The sequence below is a fragment of the Thamnophis sirtalis genome, unplaced genomic scaffold, assembly GCF_051295495.1.
Source record: "Thamnophis sirtalis isolate CommonGarterSnake01/CBP01778 unplaced genomic scaffold, rThaSir2_p1.2 scaffold_7, whole genome shotgun sequence".
NCBI lineage: Eukaryota > Metazoa > Chordata > Lepidosauria > Squamata > Natricidae > Thamnophis > Thamnophis sirtalis.
This window is the reverse complement of record NW_028261387.1, coordinates 55,333,275-55,349,848: the sequence shown is the minus strand read 5'-3', so window position 1 is coordinate 55,349,848 and position 16,574 is coordinate 55,333,275. Positions and strand designations below refer to the sequence as shown.

Genomic DNA, 16,574 nt, shown 5'->3' with positions numbered 1-16,574 from the left:
TGTATTTCCATTGCCAAACAATGTATCTCTGATCCATGACAAATGCATTTGTGACTAACGAAAAGGCTCCACAGCTGTTCGTATATTTGTCAGCATTTAGATCAAACTCGGCCTTTGTGGGCAAATTTTAAAATCTACATATGCAGCTGTATGTAGAAAAAAGGAGGAGGGTGAGAAATAGACATAATCTCATTGTAAGGGCACAATTACTTTCTGACCACAAGGGCCTGAAAGATTTCTTAGATGGTGTATTTCATTGATTCAGTCAATGAATCATAGACATTCAGTGTTGTTGCATCAATATATAATTAATATATGATTTTATGATTAATTGTTGTGATCTGCAAATATTTTGTCTGTATTTTCAAGAATACCACTGTAAAAAAGCCATTACATTAGAAATGTAAATTGTGAACTTTCAGCCATGTAGTTTACTTCGTTCATAAACACAACTTTTAATATAGTTGGTAGTTTTCATATTTTTAAAACCTTATTGTTAATTTAATATTTGGGCTTTATGTTGGTTCAGTGTTGGTTTCAAGTAAGGAGATGTAATTTAATATGTAACTTCATAGAAGAAGCACTGCCATTCAGTTTTAAGTTTTAAGATTCTTTCTCATAGTTCCCATCCAAAGACTTGGCTATAATTCAAGCAGAGCAAAAATGTACCTGCATCTTGCTTCTTAAAATTGTGATGGTTTAGGAGGTTTTATGTTTGTGAATTATATCATATTGCAAAACATCTAGAACAACATAAAGAAATCAAACTTTCTGGATTTTTTATAAATTTACAGAGCTGTTGTATAAGGAAACAGCTTCATTTTACAACATGGAAATATAATTTTATCTAAGAACATGTCACTGGCAGTATTTGAAATACAGATCTGGTAAAATTGATTATTTGATAGGGTTGGATATTAATTAGTAAGAACATGATAAAATAAAATGTCAGATTGTTGAAAAACATATAGAGACACGCTGCTGGAATATTTGGTTAGACAACCCATGGACTTTTATAATGATTATGGGGTGTGTGTGTGTGTGTGTGTGTGTGTTTGTTTGTTTGTTTTTGTGTTTGTGTGTGTTGTCAGTTTTCACACAAATCTGAAAAACAAGGAAGCTTCCGATTATTATTTTTGAACATTAATTGTTGAAGTATTTTCCTACTTCTGTCAATATTATACCAGAAACAGTGAAATTAGTGACTACATACAGTTATTTGCAGTCTGATCTTATCATTTCAAAGAAATTTAGACGTTGCAGGATCCAATAAGGGTCGATCACTGGGACCTGAGATTTTGTATTCTGATCATTCAGACTTGTGGTGGAGCCCATCTTCAGGGAACTTCTCTCTAGACAGTTTGTGGTATTTACAGTGCCTGTTGTAAATGACTTTTTAGATGTTGATTGGAGTGTGTTGATGACTGGCTTTTGAATCGTTAGCTGTCATTTGCTTGTGCTCCCCAGCCTTCACATTCTAAATACTTGATAGGCTGGTGGCAATTCAGTACTTCTATTGAGTGATGAGGGGCCTACTTCCCAGGCTTCAATCACTTTCCTGGCTGTTTTTACCTGCTTATCCAACAATCTTGGTAGCTGCAAAATTGAATATTAAGAAAACTTAGTGATGAAAGAAAAGGAAGGAAGGAAGAATCTCTTTTAACTTGAATGCTATTATTACCTTTACAGTGTGCATGTGTATGTTTATAACTAAATTGGTCTTACTCTTAGATCCCATTCTTAATGCATATTAGAAATCTATATAAACAGATTAGGTTATTCAAAATCCCTTTTCTATTCCTTTGATGCCTGGGAATATCATGCTAATAAGTATGATATCTTGTGAAGATTTGCTAACATGATCTTCACTGACCTGTAAACACAAATGTGAAGCATTGATTTCTTTTCCTGTGTAGTGCTTCATTTTATTTTCAATGGCACTGTGGTAATGTTGAAGTATAAGAACTCAATTGTGGCAGGTTCATTGCACATTTCACAAGTTGCCACATCTTCTAATATACAGTATTGATCAAAAAAAGTTGTCTTGAACATAAGAGGAAGATGTAGGTGGCAGAACAGATCTGATATATTTCAGGTGAATTTTAAATAAATAAGTCACTATTAGATTGTGGTCTATATAATCAAAGGATCATGTGCTATTTTAGTAAAAAATTGTCTTCCAATCCCTGAATCTGGTATCATTTCCAGCTATCATTCTGACAAAACCTATAATCCATTCTTAATATTTTTTTTAAAAAAACCTGTATCTTTCTATTTCAGATTCCATATAACACTGATTATTTCTTGTATACTAAAGCTCTATCCAGCTTTCCAGTATCTTGGATGTCCATTGGTTATTTTCTATATAGGCAGGGTATTTTTAAAAATGGTAGTAAATAAAATGAGATAAAAATCTTATATTTCACTTCTAGAGTCATTCTCACAGAATGTTCTTCCTGACTGATGACAGAACAAATTATCACATGATTTGAAAACAGATTTGATACTTCAGTCTTGCCAAAATAATTAAGGTAGAATCATGATGTGCCAATAATTGAAAAATATTTTATTCAAGGTATAACCCTACCTTAATTGTGTTCTTCCAGGTTTGTAAAGTTGTGAATACTACCACCCTCACTTGCCTGGCTCCTTCACTTACATCACAGTACCGACCAGGTCTGGATGCTGTTGAAAGACCTGACGAAATTGGATTCATCTTTAATAATGTTCAATCTTTATTGATTTATAATGACACAAAATTTATTTATTATCCAAACCCTACCTTTGAACTTTTGAGTGCTACTGGCATCTTGGACCAAAAGCCAGGATCACCCATTATCCTGAAGGTAAAGTGTTGACACAATCCAGGAGACTTGTTTACATAAACGAATTCAGATTTACCCTGGAAAAAGTATTGTCCTACATGTAAAAACTTGTTCTCGTTTCTGTATTGTTTAGTTATATAAGAAGATTATATCTGAATGTTTAAAATCATAACCTCTGCAAAAATTACAAATTGTCAAATTTTATCTTGGAAAATTGTTGTAGGATTTTGATTTGACACAGAAATATTTGGGAGAGGGGTTGATTTGAATTTCTTTAGGAAAACTTGAAAAATAAACTTGAAATGTTCTCTTTGCTATCACTCCTTTATTTCCTTCATAGGCATTTGCAAATCTCACAATGACAAAAAAAGAAAAGAAACCCAATTGATATAGTAATGCAAACCTCTTATGTATTTGTAACCCGATATTTAACACAAATATATAATTCAAGGTATTTGATGTATATATGGCAGACTGTGCCCTTCCCCCTGTTGCCTACATTGCCCCTTCCAACAATACAAAATACATCACAAAACATTTTGTTTGACATGTGTATTTCTATCACATACGAGTTTACGATCATAGGAATCTATAAGTTGATCTGTCTCTGATATCTGTATCTATATCTATATCGAGAGAGAGAGAGAGAGAGAGAGAGAGAGAGGGAGAGAGAGAGATCCAGGTTTTCCTTTGCATGCAAACATCTAGGCTAAGCTCTAGCGCTATATATATATATATATATATATATATATATATATATATATATATATATATATATATATATATATATATATATATATATATATATATATATATATACATACATACATACATACATACATACATACATACATACATACTTACACATACACATACACATATATACACATATATACACATATACATATACATATACATATACATATACATACATACATACATACATACATACATACATACATATATATATATATATATATATATATATATATATAATCAAAAGTTTAATAAACGGGGCCTAGCATCTAATTGTTAAGAACATTTTAAAACATTTCAGATAATCTTACTGATATGTTGCAAGTCTTTCAAACACTATTCCTTTCTTGTGAAGATAAATGTAACCACTCTGCACTTTTATTTGCCAGCATTTTTCAATACTGTATTTTGAGAACCAAACCTACATCAGGTTTAAAGTTCAATGTTATATTAAAAATGTCTCACTCCAAGTATTTAACATATCGTCTCCACTTTCACATGTTTAGTGCTGATGTGAAAAGTCTTATTTTTGTACATGATGTGTGATAGCCTTCTGTACCACTGAAACTTTAGTGAAGCCTTTTCTTTCATGTAAAGCAATTGTTTCTCCTTTCCTGATGTAACACAATATTAGTGGAATGGGAGAAGCTGTGCGATGGACAAACATATTCAGATGGTTCCTTATCCATATCTGAATTTGGATTGCTAGTGAAATATAGGTGCATTTTGATATTGTATGTTTGGCTGGAAAGCAGATGTATTTTATCATGCTATGCCAGTCATGTACCAGAGTAGCACTCATTTTAATCACAGGCAAGGAAAGACTAATTTTCCCCATCTTATTTTTCACCTTCTCAAGATTGCTTCTTGTACTTACTGCTGTTTCCATGAACTGCCCCTGATTTCTCAATTGCCTCTTAGCTGTCAGTTATGGTTTCCTCAATTAAATAGCATATTGGTTTTGATATGTAAATGGAAAAGAAAAGGACAGTAGGGAAAGGGATAGCAGACATTTTTCATGGTCATTCCTAGCCCGATTGTGATAAATGTAATACTGAATCCCAAAAAATTAACACACACACACACACACACACACACACACACACACACACACATTGGAATACATTAGGAAGTTTCCTCTCTCTCAGTTGTACAATTTCTTGTATTCTCAAATATGCATCACAGTTGCAGCTTTTTTAGAAAATAAGTATGCATCAATGTTTAAGATGTTTATGATATGTAATATAGGTGCCGCAATATTGGATATATGTTGAATCATAGAAAAGCTGACATATTAGCTAGAGTTTCATAAAACATTGTGCTTTTGCTTTTCCCTAGGGTAAAAATCTGTGTCCGCCTGCATCAGGTGGAGCAAAGCTGAATTATACTGTTCTGATTGGAGAAACTCCCTGCACAGTCACCATCTCTGAGACACAATTACTTTGTGAACCTCCAAATCTCACTGGGCAACATAAAGTTATGGTGAGCTTCAAAAATCAAGATTTTTGTCTCCACCTTTTGTCTTTTCTACTTTCCAAATGTCAGAGTTGACTCCCATTCCCAATCTAGCTCTTATTCAAAGAGGGGGGGGGGCTTTTTGATTAAAAAGAAGATAAGAATTTCCAATATCACGAATTTCCTCAAAATGTAATATTTTTATTTGCATGAGTGTCTTTAATTCAGGATCATTATAAAAATTGCTGAAATAATTATATGAATCTGGTCATATGATTAGACCAAAGGGCTAATTAACTACCATTAATTTACACATGTAAAATATACAATATCATAAAGAAATATGTTGAAATTTTAAAACATTTTCACCATGATGTGTTAGTGTGTTGTGCATACATACACCTATTATCCAAGCACACACTGGCACAGTATGAATTTTGCATAAGGCTTTATAGAACAATAATAGTTACAGCAGCTGTAACTCTGAACTGCTCATTTGCAAACAAAAATACCCTGCAGCTATTGAAAGACAAAAAAAGCTGTCACACCTTTGAGCCTAACTACTTTTATTGGGGCAAGAGCTTTGGTAGATAACAGCGCATCTCAGTGGGTGCAAAAGTCTCCAGCATACCTTATCTCAGGTCACACTGATGGATGCTACAATTGAAGGCAAGATCAGCTTGCTGGCAGATCTGTAAGAGAAAATTACCCTGGATATTTTGCAGAACAAATAAGATACAGGTGAAACTTGAAAAATTGGAATATCATGCAAAAGTTGATTTATTTCAGTAATGCAACTTAAAAGGTGAAATTAATATATGATATAAGACTCATTATATGCAAAGCAAGATAGTTCAAGCCGTAATTTGTCATAATTGTGATGATTATGGCATACAGCTCATGAAAACCCCAAATCCACCATCACAGAAAATTAGAATATTACATGCAATCAATAAAACAAGAATTGTACATAGAACAACATTGGACCTCTGAAAAGTATAAGCATGCATGTGTACTCAGTACTTGGTTTGGGCCCCTTTTGCAGCAATTACTGTCTCAATGTGGTGTGGCATGGAAGCTATCAGCCTGTGGCACTGTTGAGGTGTTATGGAAGACCAGGATGCTTCAATAGCAGCCTTCAGCTCTTCTGCATTGTTTGGTCTCATGTCTCTCATCTTCTCTTGGCAATGCCCCATAGATTCTCTATGGGGTTCAGGTCAGGTGAGTTTGCTGGCCAATCAAGCACAGTAATACCACAGTGATTGAACCAGGTTTGGTGCTTTCAGTAGTGTGGGCAGCTGGAAAATGAAGTCAGCATCCCCATAAAGCTCATCTGCGGAAGGAAGCATGAAGTGCTCGAAAATCTCCTGGTAGATAGCTATGTTGACCCTGGTCTTAATGAAATACAGTGGTCCAAAGTCCTGTTGCTCCTTGGTCCAAAGTCCTCTTTTCTGATGAGAGCAACTTTTGCCAAAAGCACCAAAAACTGGTTCAATGACTATGGGATTACTGTACTTGATTGGCCTCTCCATTCTTCCTCCATACTACGGGTCCTTGGTTTCCAAATGAGATGCAAAAGTTGCTCTCATCAGAAAAGAGGAGCAAGAGGACTTTGGACCTGACCTCTATAGAGAATCTATGGGGCATTGTCAAGAGAAAGATGAGAGACATGAGACCGAACAATGCAGAAGAGCTGAAGGCCACTATTGAAGCATCCTGGTCTTCCATAACACCTCAGCAGTGCCACAGGCTGATAGTTTCCATGCCATGCCGCATTGAGGCAGTAATTGCTGCAAAAGGGGCCCAAACCAAGTACTGAGTACACATGCATGCTTATACTTTTCAGACGTCCGATATTGTTCTATGTACAATCCTTGTTTTATTGATTGCATGTAATATTCTAATTTTCTGAGATGGTGGATTTGGGGTTTTCATGAGCTGTATGCAATAATCATCATAATTATGACAAATCACAGTTTGAACTATCTTGCTTTGCATGTAATGAGTCTTATCTCGTTTATTAGTTTCACCTTTTAAGTTGCATTACTGAAATAAATGAACTTTTGCACAATATTCTAATTTTTCAAGTTTCACCTATATGTCCTTATTTGTAAGATGTATATCACACCTTTTCTCCAATAACTTAAGGTGACATATAGCAATTCCCCAAATTTCTCTGTAACGTCAAATGTGAGATAAGATGGGGTGGAAAAGTAACCTGCTTAAAAACACTTTGTTTGTTTGTTTATTGCTAACAATAGTCTAGAAGTGGAGTCTTCCCACTTCTATGCTAAGACCTTAAGCACCAAATCACACAAGGGGAAAACAGTTAAAAAGTTGAAGAATATTAGTAGCATTGTTACAGACCTTTATATTGGGGGGAGGGGATTTCCAGCACCAAAGATATCAGCAGATCCAAATGATCTCACCTTCATATTGGCTCATTTTAATGATGACTTGCATGCAGTTATCTTCGTGTTTAGGAATGGTAGATATTTATGACAAATAAGCATGGATTTAAAAAATAAAGTCTATCCCAAACTGAGCTAAAACTGTGATGACCTTTTGGACAGATTTGTATTGTTTCCTTAGCAATATGGAAGTGGTTTGTTGTAGCTTTCTATTGGACATTTTAACTTGTAAGTGATTTCATTTCAATAGCTGGTCTTTTTTATTTAAATGTCAGAACAGATGATGCACAACTGTGAAGTTTGTTGTAGAGATAGATTAGGAATATACAGTTATTTGCTACAGAAGGCTGTGCTATGCCATGTGTAGTCTATTTGCTTAAGCACTTACTCATTCACACCATTTACATTCAATGCAGCATTATTGTGAGGAACATACTCATCTTGTTCTCAATGATTTTGCTGGAGATTGCTAGTTTCTTCTTTACTATCAATACAGCCTGGAGCCATGGGTAGATTGTTCCTTTAGAGACACTTGCATATTTTTAGGAGAATATTTTTCTTGAGCTAGTGAACTGCTTGTTTTGAAAGCTGTGAGGACTTTACAAAAATTGTCATTTTTTAAAACTCCATTTGAAGTCATTTCATATCACCAAAATAATGTCCAATTGTAATTTTAAAAAAAATTCTGCTTTTGTCCCTGGTAGTCTTGATTTTATTAAAATACTATTATCGACATGCCTTGGATTACTTTATAAAGCACATAATCTTTTTCCTTAAAAATAAAAGTGGGAACACTTTTGAAGTTTAGCACAACTTGCATGAAGCTTTGACTAGTGATAACTTTCTCCAGATTTACCTTCTAAACTGAACTGAATCAAAATATAACAAAAAGATATATTTATGAAATCAAGCTTCCCTTTTCATCAGATGAATCTGATGAACCAAAAGCATAATCAAGTCCATCTATTGACATATTAAAATATATATAGTATTGTAAATACAGCAAAAGACTAAATTATGAAATCTGGAGCAGTTTTCACATCATTTGTCCAATACTATGATTTATATATCATAAGCACTTGAACTAAACATCTATAAAGTGTATACCAGTTTATTCTTTCACAACTCTAACTATCTCCCCCAGTCTTGTTTTTCCATTTATTCTTTTGTTTTTTCTTTGCCTTCTGTACTCTCACTCTATGTTCCTTTGTCAATGAAATACTTATTCTCATATATTCATGGTTTATAAAAGAAAGCTGAAAACTTATGTTATGAAAGTCAAATGAAGTTATCATGTAATCAAAGGAATGTGGAAAATAGTGCAAGGATAACAAATATGTTGCAACTCAAAGGCTTTGCTGTGTTTCAAGAAGGATGTGACCTTTCTTTCTATGGGGATGTTACTTGCAAGGTCTTATCTACAACTTTGTAAATGTTTAGTGTTTTATGACTTTGAAAACGTATTTAGCATTTTGGGAATTATTTCCAGAACAGCAGTAATATGTCAGGCTCCAGTGCCTAAAACTATATGTTTCTTTTTTTAAAAAAAGTCAGCTCCTTGACAAAAATTAACAGTTTTCATCTAAGCGTTAACTCCCAAGTAAACAAATGGAAGGACTTATACAAGATAAGTGTTCCTTTTCATTGTCAACCCTATTCCCAGAATCCTTACTAACACATTTCTTGGTACAAATGTTATCTTTCCAAGTGACTGTTTTTATTCCAAATTAATCTCTATACACACTGTAATGTAATTCATCTTCTGATTGACTCTCTTTGATGGTTAGGTGCATGTAGGTGGCATCATTTTCTCACCTGGCTCAGTGAATGTGATCTCAGATAGCCTGCTGACTTTGCCAGCTATTGTCAGTATTGCAGCAGGAGGCAGTCTTCTTCTCATCATAGTCATCATAGTCCTCATTGCCTACAAGCGTAAGTCTCGTGAAAATGATCTCACACTCAAGAGACTTCAGATGCAGATGGACAACCTCGAGTCTCGGGTAGCCCTTGAGTGCAAAGAAGGTCAGTATTACTCCCTAATTTCAAATCAGCTGTCCAGTAAAATATGCCATCCATTCAGGCTGGGGACTACTTGGTTTTATTGTTTCTGAATAGTATTTGTATATGAAAGAGAGTCATTGAAATCAGTTTTAGGTGACAGAAACCATCAGAAACATGAAGAGACAGTTTAAATTCTTAATACAAGAAAATAATGCTGACAATTTTGCTCTAAAAAGTCCAAAATATTATAGCATAATAATATAATACAATGCATGACAAATTGCTGGTATGCTCATTTTAGTGTCTCAACTGGTTATATCATTAGCTTATTAATTCCTGACCATTGTAATAAAGTTACTTCTAAAGATCTACTGCTTTTCATCCTCCCTTGATTAAGTCAATAAATAGTTCCTGAAGAATGTTACTTCATGCATATATGCATACAAAAACATTCATAATTATGCCAATATATGCATGCTCACACCATATACACATGCACGCGTGTGTGCGCACACACACACACACACACACACACATATATATATATATATACACAAGCATGCTTAATGGACAACTGTTTAGCATCTAAGCCCTTCATTTAGTTAGGAGTTGTGGTGACGCAGGAGTTAGAATGCACTATTCAGGCTAAACTATGCCCACAGCCTGGAGTTCGATTCTAATTGGCTCAAATCTGACTCCCCTTTGCATCCTTCCAAGGTCAATAAAATGAGGACCCAGATTGTTGGGGGAACAATATGCTGACATTGTAAAATGCTCAGTGCTGTAAAGTACTATGGATCAGTGTATAAGTTGAAGTGTTATTGCTATTGCTATCTAGTTCCTATTATCAGTTAAGTATAGCATTGACAAATGGCCATGTCCTTTAATTCCTTATTACCTTTTATCAACCCAGTAAGAGTTATTTCATAGTACATATCTGTCTCAATATCATTGGCTCAAAGAATAAATCCATTTCAGTCACTGTACTTAACCAATATAAAACTTCATAAAGGCTTGCATTTTTTTTTATTTATTAACTATCCTCATTCCCATTAATATATACAGTACACACAACTCTGTTTGGTTTGCCTAATATGACTTTTCTCCATTCATTGACTACATCTCCAGTAGTGAGCAGTCCAAGTGTAGTTTCCATAGTAACTGCCTGCCGCTTAACCTATTTCCTTTGATCCAGTATAAATTTAACAGGGCTTGAGCCCCACATACAGCTGTCAAATAAACATTTGGTCAATCTCTCTCAAATACACATATAGATGTAAAATGCCCCCTTTTACAGCCAGAGAAGCTTGGATTTTTTCCCATGAGTGTCTGTATGTGTCAGAAGACAGTAACAAGTATATTGAATGCAGAGACATCTTTTGCTTGACTAATGTGTGGAGAAAAGGATTAGCACTTGATCCTATTTCAGAAAGATGTATAAAATTTGTCGGTGCCAGGTCATTAGGCTTGGCAATCTGTGGATCTTTTTCTGAAGGCATTTCATGGGGAAGTTTAAGGAAAGCCAGGATCCTTTGCAATCACAAGGTGCTGGAACCAGGCTGTAAAATAATTTGTACATTTTGGTGTAAAAATCAAGAAGCTTAGAATATGAAATGCTGTTACAGCCACCTGGCTGGCAAAAAAAGCAGATCAACTTGTTGAAATGCAGACAGCATAAAGCAAAGGCAGATAAAAGGTAAATTGAGCTGACTGATTTGCCATAGATAAGCACAGACTGAAAAGTCTCAATTATTTAACTACAGCATCAAACAAAAGGTCCTTGTGCCTATTGCCTTTTTCTTTATGAATTTGCTGAAACAGCTCTTCTGGATATTGGAATGTGTCACTACCTCTTGATGGATTAGATAGTGTAACTCATATGCACATTTATCCCAAGACAGACAGACAGTCCTCCCTTCCTCCTCCCCCCCACCTCATGTGGTGTTTAGAGCATCATCTAAACACACTGGCAGGGTTCAAATTTGGTACCTATGTTATCCTGCTTACCTCAAAATGTGAGAAAGACCCAGATTAACAAGGTCTACACCAGATATGGGGCCAGGATAATTTAACAATAAGTGGACTACTGGAATAAAACCTACATGGCGGAGACAAGAAAATCTGGAATTGATGGAATATTACTATTACTATTATTATTGATGGAATTGATATATTAGTTACGAGAGAGCACATATGAGAAACTGTGGATCCACACTAAATGAGAAAGAGCTAACACATCAACATAGTGAAGAGGAAGTTGCTCTCACAATTTCAGATAGAAGAAATACACATTACATCTCAGGCTTACAGTGAGAAGACCCTGAAGCACACAAGATGTTCCACCAACACCTGAAGCTGAAGTGTCACTGCTATTCTTTCCATTGTTGAACACAGCTGCTGACATGAGGCTGATATGATATACACAGTATATATGTGGTATATTATAAACTCCAACATCTTCCAAAAATGGCATCAGAGCCTTCTGTTAAAAAGAATGCAGTGTTAGGAGCAGCTAAGATACTGTGCAAGAACTCCTCAAACTCCCAGGCTTCACACACACACACACACACACACACACACACACACAGAGAGAGAGAGAGAGAGAGAGAGAGAGAGAGAGAGAGAGAGAGAGAGAGAGAGAGAGAGAGAGAGAGAGAGAATGCAAATAAGATAGATTTTCACATTCAGCAGCAAGATTTCAACATTCTATTTAGCAGGTTAATTTTCATAGGGCTATGATGTCTTCAGCACAATATATTAGAAAGGTGAAATGTGATAACTGCCATGTATGCACAGTATTTGTACAGAACTTCAGCTTGAAAAGAAGGAATTGGACAAGTGTTACATGCATGCTATCCATATACACATTTCCCTACTGTTACAATTGGACTATATCAGTTTCCATGCCCTATCACTATGTACATGAGGCAGATCTTCTGTTGTCCATGAATCTCGTTATAGTTTTGAATCTCAATTAATTTTCTTCCCTGACCCTAGATAAGCTATAAAACATGGGGATGGTTTCCTTCTGCTAGGTACATCAAAAGGACATGAGGAATAGAGGAATTGAGTAAGTGAGAGAGTAAAAAAGCCACACAAATTGATTTAAAAATAGGATCTTTATTTTTATCTAGTGCCTTCCAAGGCATTTTCAGTGCTTACATACAAGGTGTGAACAGAATACAAATTAGGAAGTGTGTTTTGTTTCAGCATCTGTTCTTCGCATTGTGCTCTTTCTCTCTCATACTGAGGAAGTGGCTCCCTGCTTCAGGGCATGTCGTGGTGACACAGAGAGGTCTGGAGTAAACGAGCTTCCTGAGTTGGCTCATTTGTAGTCCTTGATTGTTTGTACCTCATCCTCCAATCCCAGAGCCCGTCTCTTGATTGCCTGTCTTTCTCACTCCCTTTCTCTAATAGCTTTTGCAGAGCTGCAGACAGACATCAATGAGTTAACCAGTGACCTGGACCGCTCAGGGATCCCGTATCTTGATTATCGCACATATGCCATGAGAGTCCTCTTCCCTGGCATTGAAGATCATCCTGTCCTGCGTGAACTAGAGGTAATGGAGTAGCTGTATGTTCTCTCTATCTCAGTCTCATCAGGTAAAACTAGTGATGTTCCCCAGGTCCCTTCTGAGAGGCTCGATTAAAACCCCATAGAAGGTGGAAAGGACCTTTCTACCTCCCATGCTGAATCTTATTAGACGTGTTGGGATAAGCACAATGAACACTGACATTCATTATAACATAAGCCTTGCATTTTATATATATTTACACACAGTTTGTTTTCTTTTGATTGCCTTTGTATAGCTTTTGCCCTGACATTTTTTCTTTCTTTCTCTATCACTAAAACTCCATGACTAGTCCTCCATGACCAACAGCAAAAGAGCTGCATTTATTACCGATGACTGGCTAAATTCTCTTTGAATTCTCCCTTTGTGAAAAAAAGCCAAAGCGGAGCTTGGGAAATCCTTTCTCTGGTTTGCCTAAGGGAATAAGCCTCCCGTTTTGCAAAAAAGCTTTTCTGCATCTTGTCCTCCACTTGGCAAAGCTTTTGTGCAAGAGAAAGACCTTGGTCACATCACTTCAGCTTTGTCTATATTGTATGCTGGATTGACTAAGTATATCACCAGGCACCCCAATTTTGAGGGAGGTTTTTTTTTCATGTTGTTAAAGCAATGGCAGGAGCAGATGGGACCCATTATTCAGTATGAAAATGCTGCTGCTGACATTTGACCATAGAAAAACAATGAAGGGGAAACTCCATCAGAAACATTTTTACACATTCATTACGAACACCACATGTGTGAGAGTAATAATATGGGAATACCCATGCCTCAATAAGCCACCAGGGTGCCCTGTGAAAATAGTTTTTCATTTTTGCTGCTGATGGCTCCTGAAAAGACATTTCCCATTTCACTGCTTGCTTTGTCTGAAAAGCTCGATCACCTTATTTTCTCTAGATAGAAGCTGGAGCTCTTAACTTTGCCAGTAAAAACTGATTGAATAATTTATTATTGGAGAAACTATGGAGCTCTAGCTTCCTTTAACCATATAGCTTTCAAAGAAGACATGCCTCATGGTAGAACATTCTTTTAATGTAGCATTCTTTTAAGGAGAACTACATCATCCTATCTATTGTGGGTTGGTATACTGATTATTAGGGGAAGTCCTTCTTTAGAGGTATAATTCAATTAAAACAGGCAGGTACTGTAATTCAAGTGATAATATGTAATCCAAGACTGGGAGATCAAAATTTAACTACAAAAGCACTATTATATATACTTAGTAAATTCATTTCACTATTTTCTTTGGTTCTTTTGCAGAGATTAATGTTTTTTTGTATTTTAAAATGATTTAGGTTGCTATTAAATGAAGTTTGTTACTTTCCTTAAATTAACTAAATTATTTATATGGGTATAAAAAAATTATACCTGGGGATACCAGTGTTCCATCACCCTTGCTTTCTCTTGTAGATGTAGAAAATTGGAAATAAAACTGATGGTTGAAACTGATTTTGCCATTCCCCCCAAAAAGTAGGATAATGATCAATGTGACACTGCTGTTTAGTTATGTAATATAAATAAGTTGAAAATATAAGTCAGTGAGAAATTTGTGTACAAATTTTATTATCGTGAATTATAATGCATAATTTACATCCAGAACTATCAGAAAAATGTGTTTATGTGTACATGTATTAGAGTTTTACAGTGGAGTAAGAGTCTAAACCAGTACATTACCTATGTGAATGTCATTTCTGTGCAGTATGTCACAACTCAAGAGTATTTTGTTTTAAATGTGCAACACTGACAATATAACATTGTAAATAACATCACTCTTAAAAAACAGTTTTCCAATTTTAAATTATTTTAACTAAATATTTTAAAGAATTTCTAAACAAGCACAATAATGAATTTGAAAATAATTAATAATAGAATACAATTGAGTAATCAAGGGATTGTTAAATGTCATGGAGGTTATTGCTTTCTAATATATCAGTAATGTGTTGTAAATAGTTAAATATATTTTGTAAATTATGTCATGTTAAATGATTAAGAGTTGCTATTAAACTAAAAGTGAATACATATGAAGAACGATGGTCAACACAATATAAATCATTCAATGGAATTATAGCTATAATAAATTCAGCTCATATTACTAAGAATCTATTCTGATTTAGGTATCTCATAAAGTTGAGATATGGATTTTATGCAGAGCTAAAGCCAAATTTTGGATGTAGCATCAATTCATGCATTGTATTATAATACTAATGTTTTCCAGTTTAATTGATATCTCTACCAGATTTACTATAAGGGTACAAAGTTAACACTTTTGAAATTTTATAGGTCCAAGGGAATGGACAGCAGAATGTGGAAAAAGCCCTGAAGCTCTTTGCCCAGCTACTCAACAATAAGGTTTTTTTATTGACATTTATCCGTACCCTGGAATTACAACGAAGTTTCTCCATGCGTGACCGGGGCAATGTGGCTTCCCTCATCATGACAGGACTTCAAGGAAAGCTAGAATATGCCACTGATGTCCTCAAGCAATTGTTGTCTGACTTGATTGAGAAGAACCTGGAGAACAAAAACCACCCTAAATTGCTCCTACGCAGGTAAGAATGGAAAATTCGGAACTTTGCACAAAAGTTCTATAATTTCAGAGCAAAAGTGGTCATTTAGATGAGTATGAGCTTTGGGGTGAGGTTGTGATTGCTCCCTCATATTTATTTATCAAGCATAAATTTTAAACGATACCTATCAAGTGCTGCAAGATGCTATGAGGTTTCTATTTCAGTTTGCATCTAGGAAATCTTGTGCTTAGTTAAAATACTTGATATTCCTGCCACTGTTCTTCTTTCCCATGGATTGTTCAAAAATTAGCATTTGACTGGTGTTTTTTGTTGTCCAAGAGAAGATAAAGAGGATAGTTCAACTGTAAATCTAACATTTCAGAGTGAGCAGAGCAAAGCTACAGTAGCAACTTATATTAGAGCTGGCCAGCAGGAAACAGGCAGGTGTTATACAACTCAATGTTATACTTATTGTAGATAGTCATTTGGTTAAACTAGAAAATTCATCTTTTGTGAAAACTTTTGTGAAAAGTTAATACTATGGATCATTTTTCCTATTTGGAATGCATGTTACATTAGAACATAAATAAGTGAGTTTGCTGAATTTAATGAAGAGCTGTGATGGCACAGTGGTTAGAATGTTGTATTGCAAACTAATTCTGATGACTGCCAGCAGTTTGATCCTGACTAACTCAAGGTTGACTCAGCCTTCCATCTTTCCAAGGTTGGTAAAATGAGGATCCACATTGTTGGGAGCAATATGCTGACTCCGTAAACTGCTTAGAGAGGGCTATAAAGTACTATATATCTAACAACACAAATATTTGTCATTAATGAGCTATTTGACTTAGTGTGTCATACACATTTGAGATGATTTTATTATAGATACATCTAGGAGAGCCAGTATAATATAATGGTTAAGCAACTGGACTAGATAAGGAGAGGACTTATATCCCCTTCCTTAGATATAGAGCCTCCTGGGTGACTTCAGGCCAGTCATAATGAAGTTATGAATTACAGTTAATAATTTCAATGAAGATGCCTCTATCCTCC

The 16,574-nt window shown here is 35.2% G+C and overlaps 1 protein-coding gene across 2 annotated transcripts in view; it reads left to right on the top strand.

The window, feature by feature from the left end:
• Positions 1-16,574, top strand: part of PLXNA2 (plexin A2) — a 436,755-nt gene that overhangs the window by 367,988 nt on the left and 52,193 nt on the right. For both annotated transcript variants that reach the window (XM_087720123.1, XM_087720124.1), the window contains exons 18-22: positions 2,607-2,846; positions 4,920-5,063; positions 9,235-9,469; positions 12,866-13,008; positions 15,295-15,563. In XM_087720123.1, coding sequence (XP_087576249.1) covers positions 2,607-2,846; positions 4,920-5,063; positions 9,235-9,469; positions 12,866-13,008; positions 15,295-15,563 — 1,031 coding nt within the window. The remainder of the gene's footprint in view (positions 1-2,606; positions 2,847-4,919; positions 5,064-9,234; positions 9,470-12,865; positions 13,009-15,294; positions 15,564-16,574) is intronic.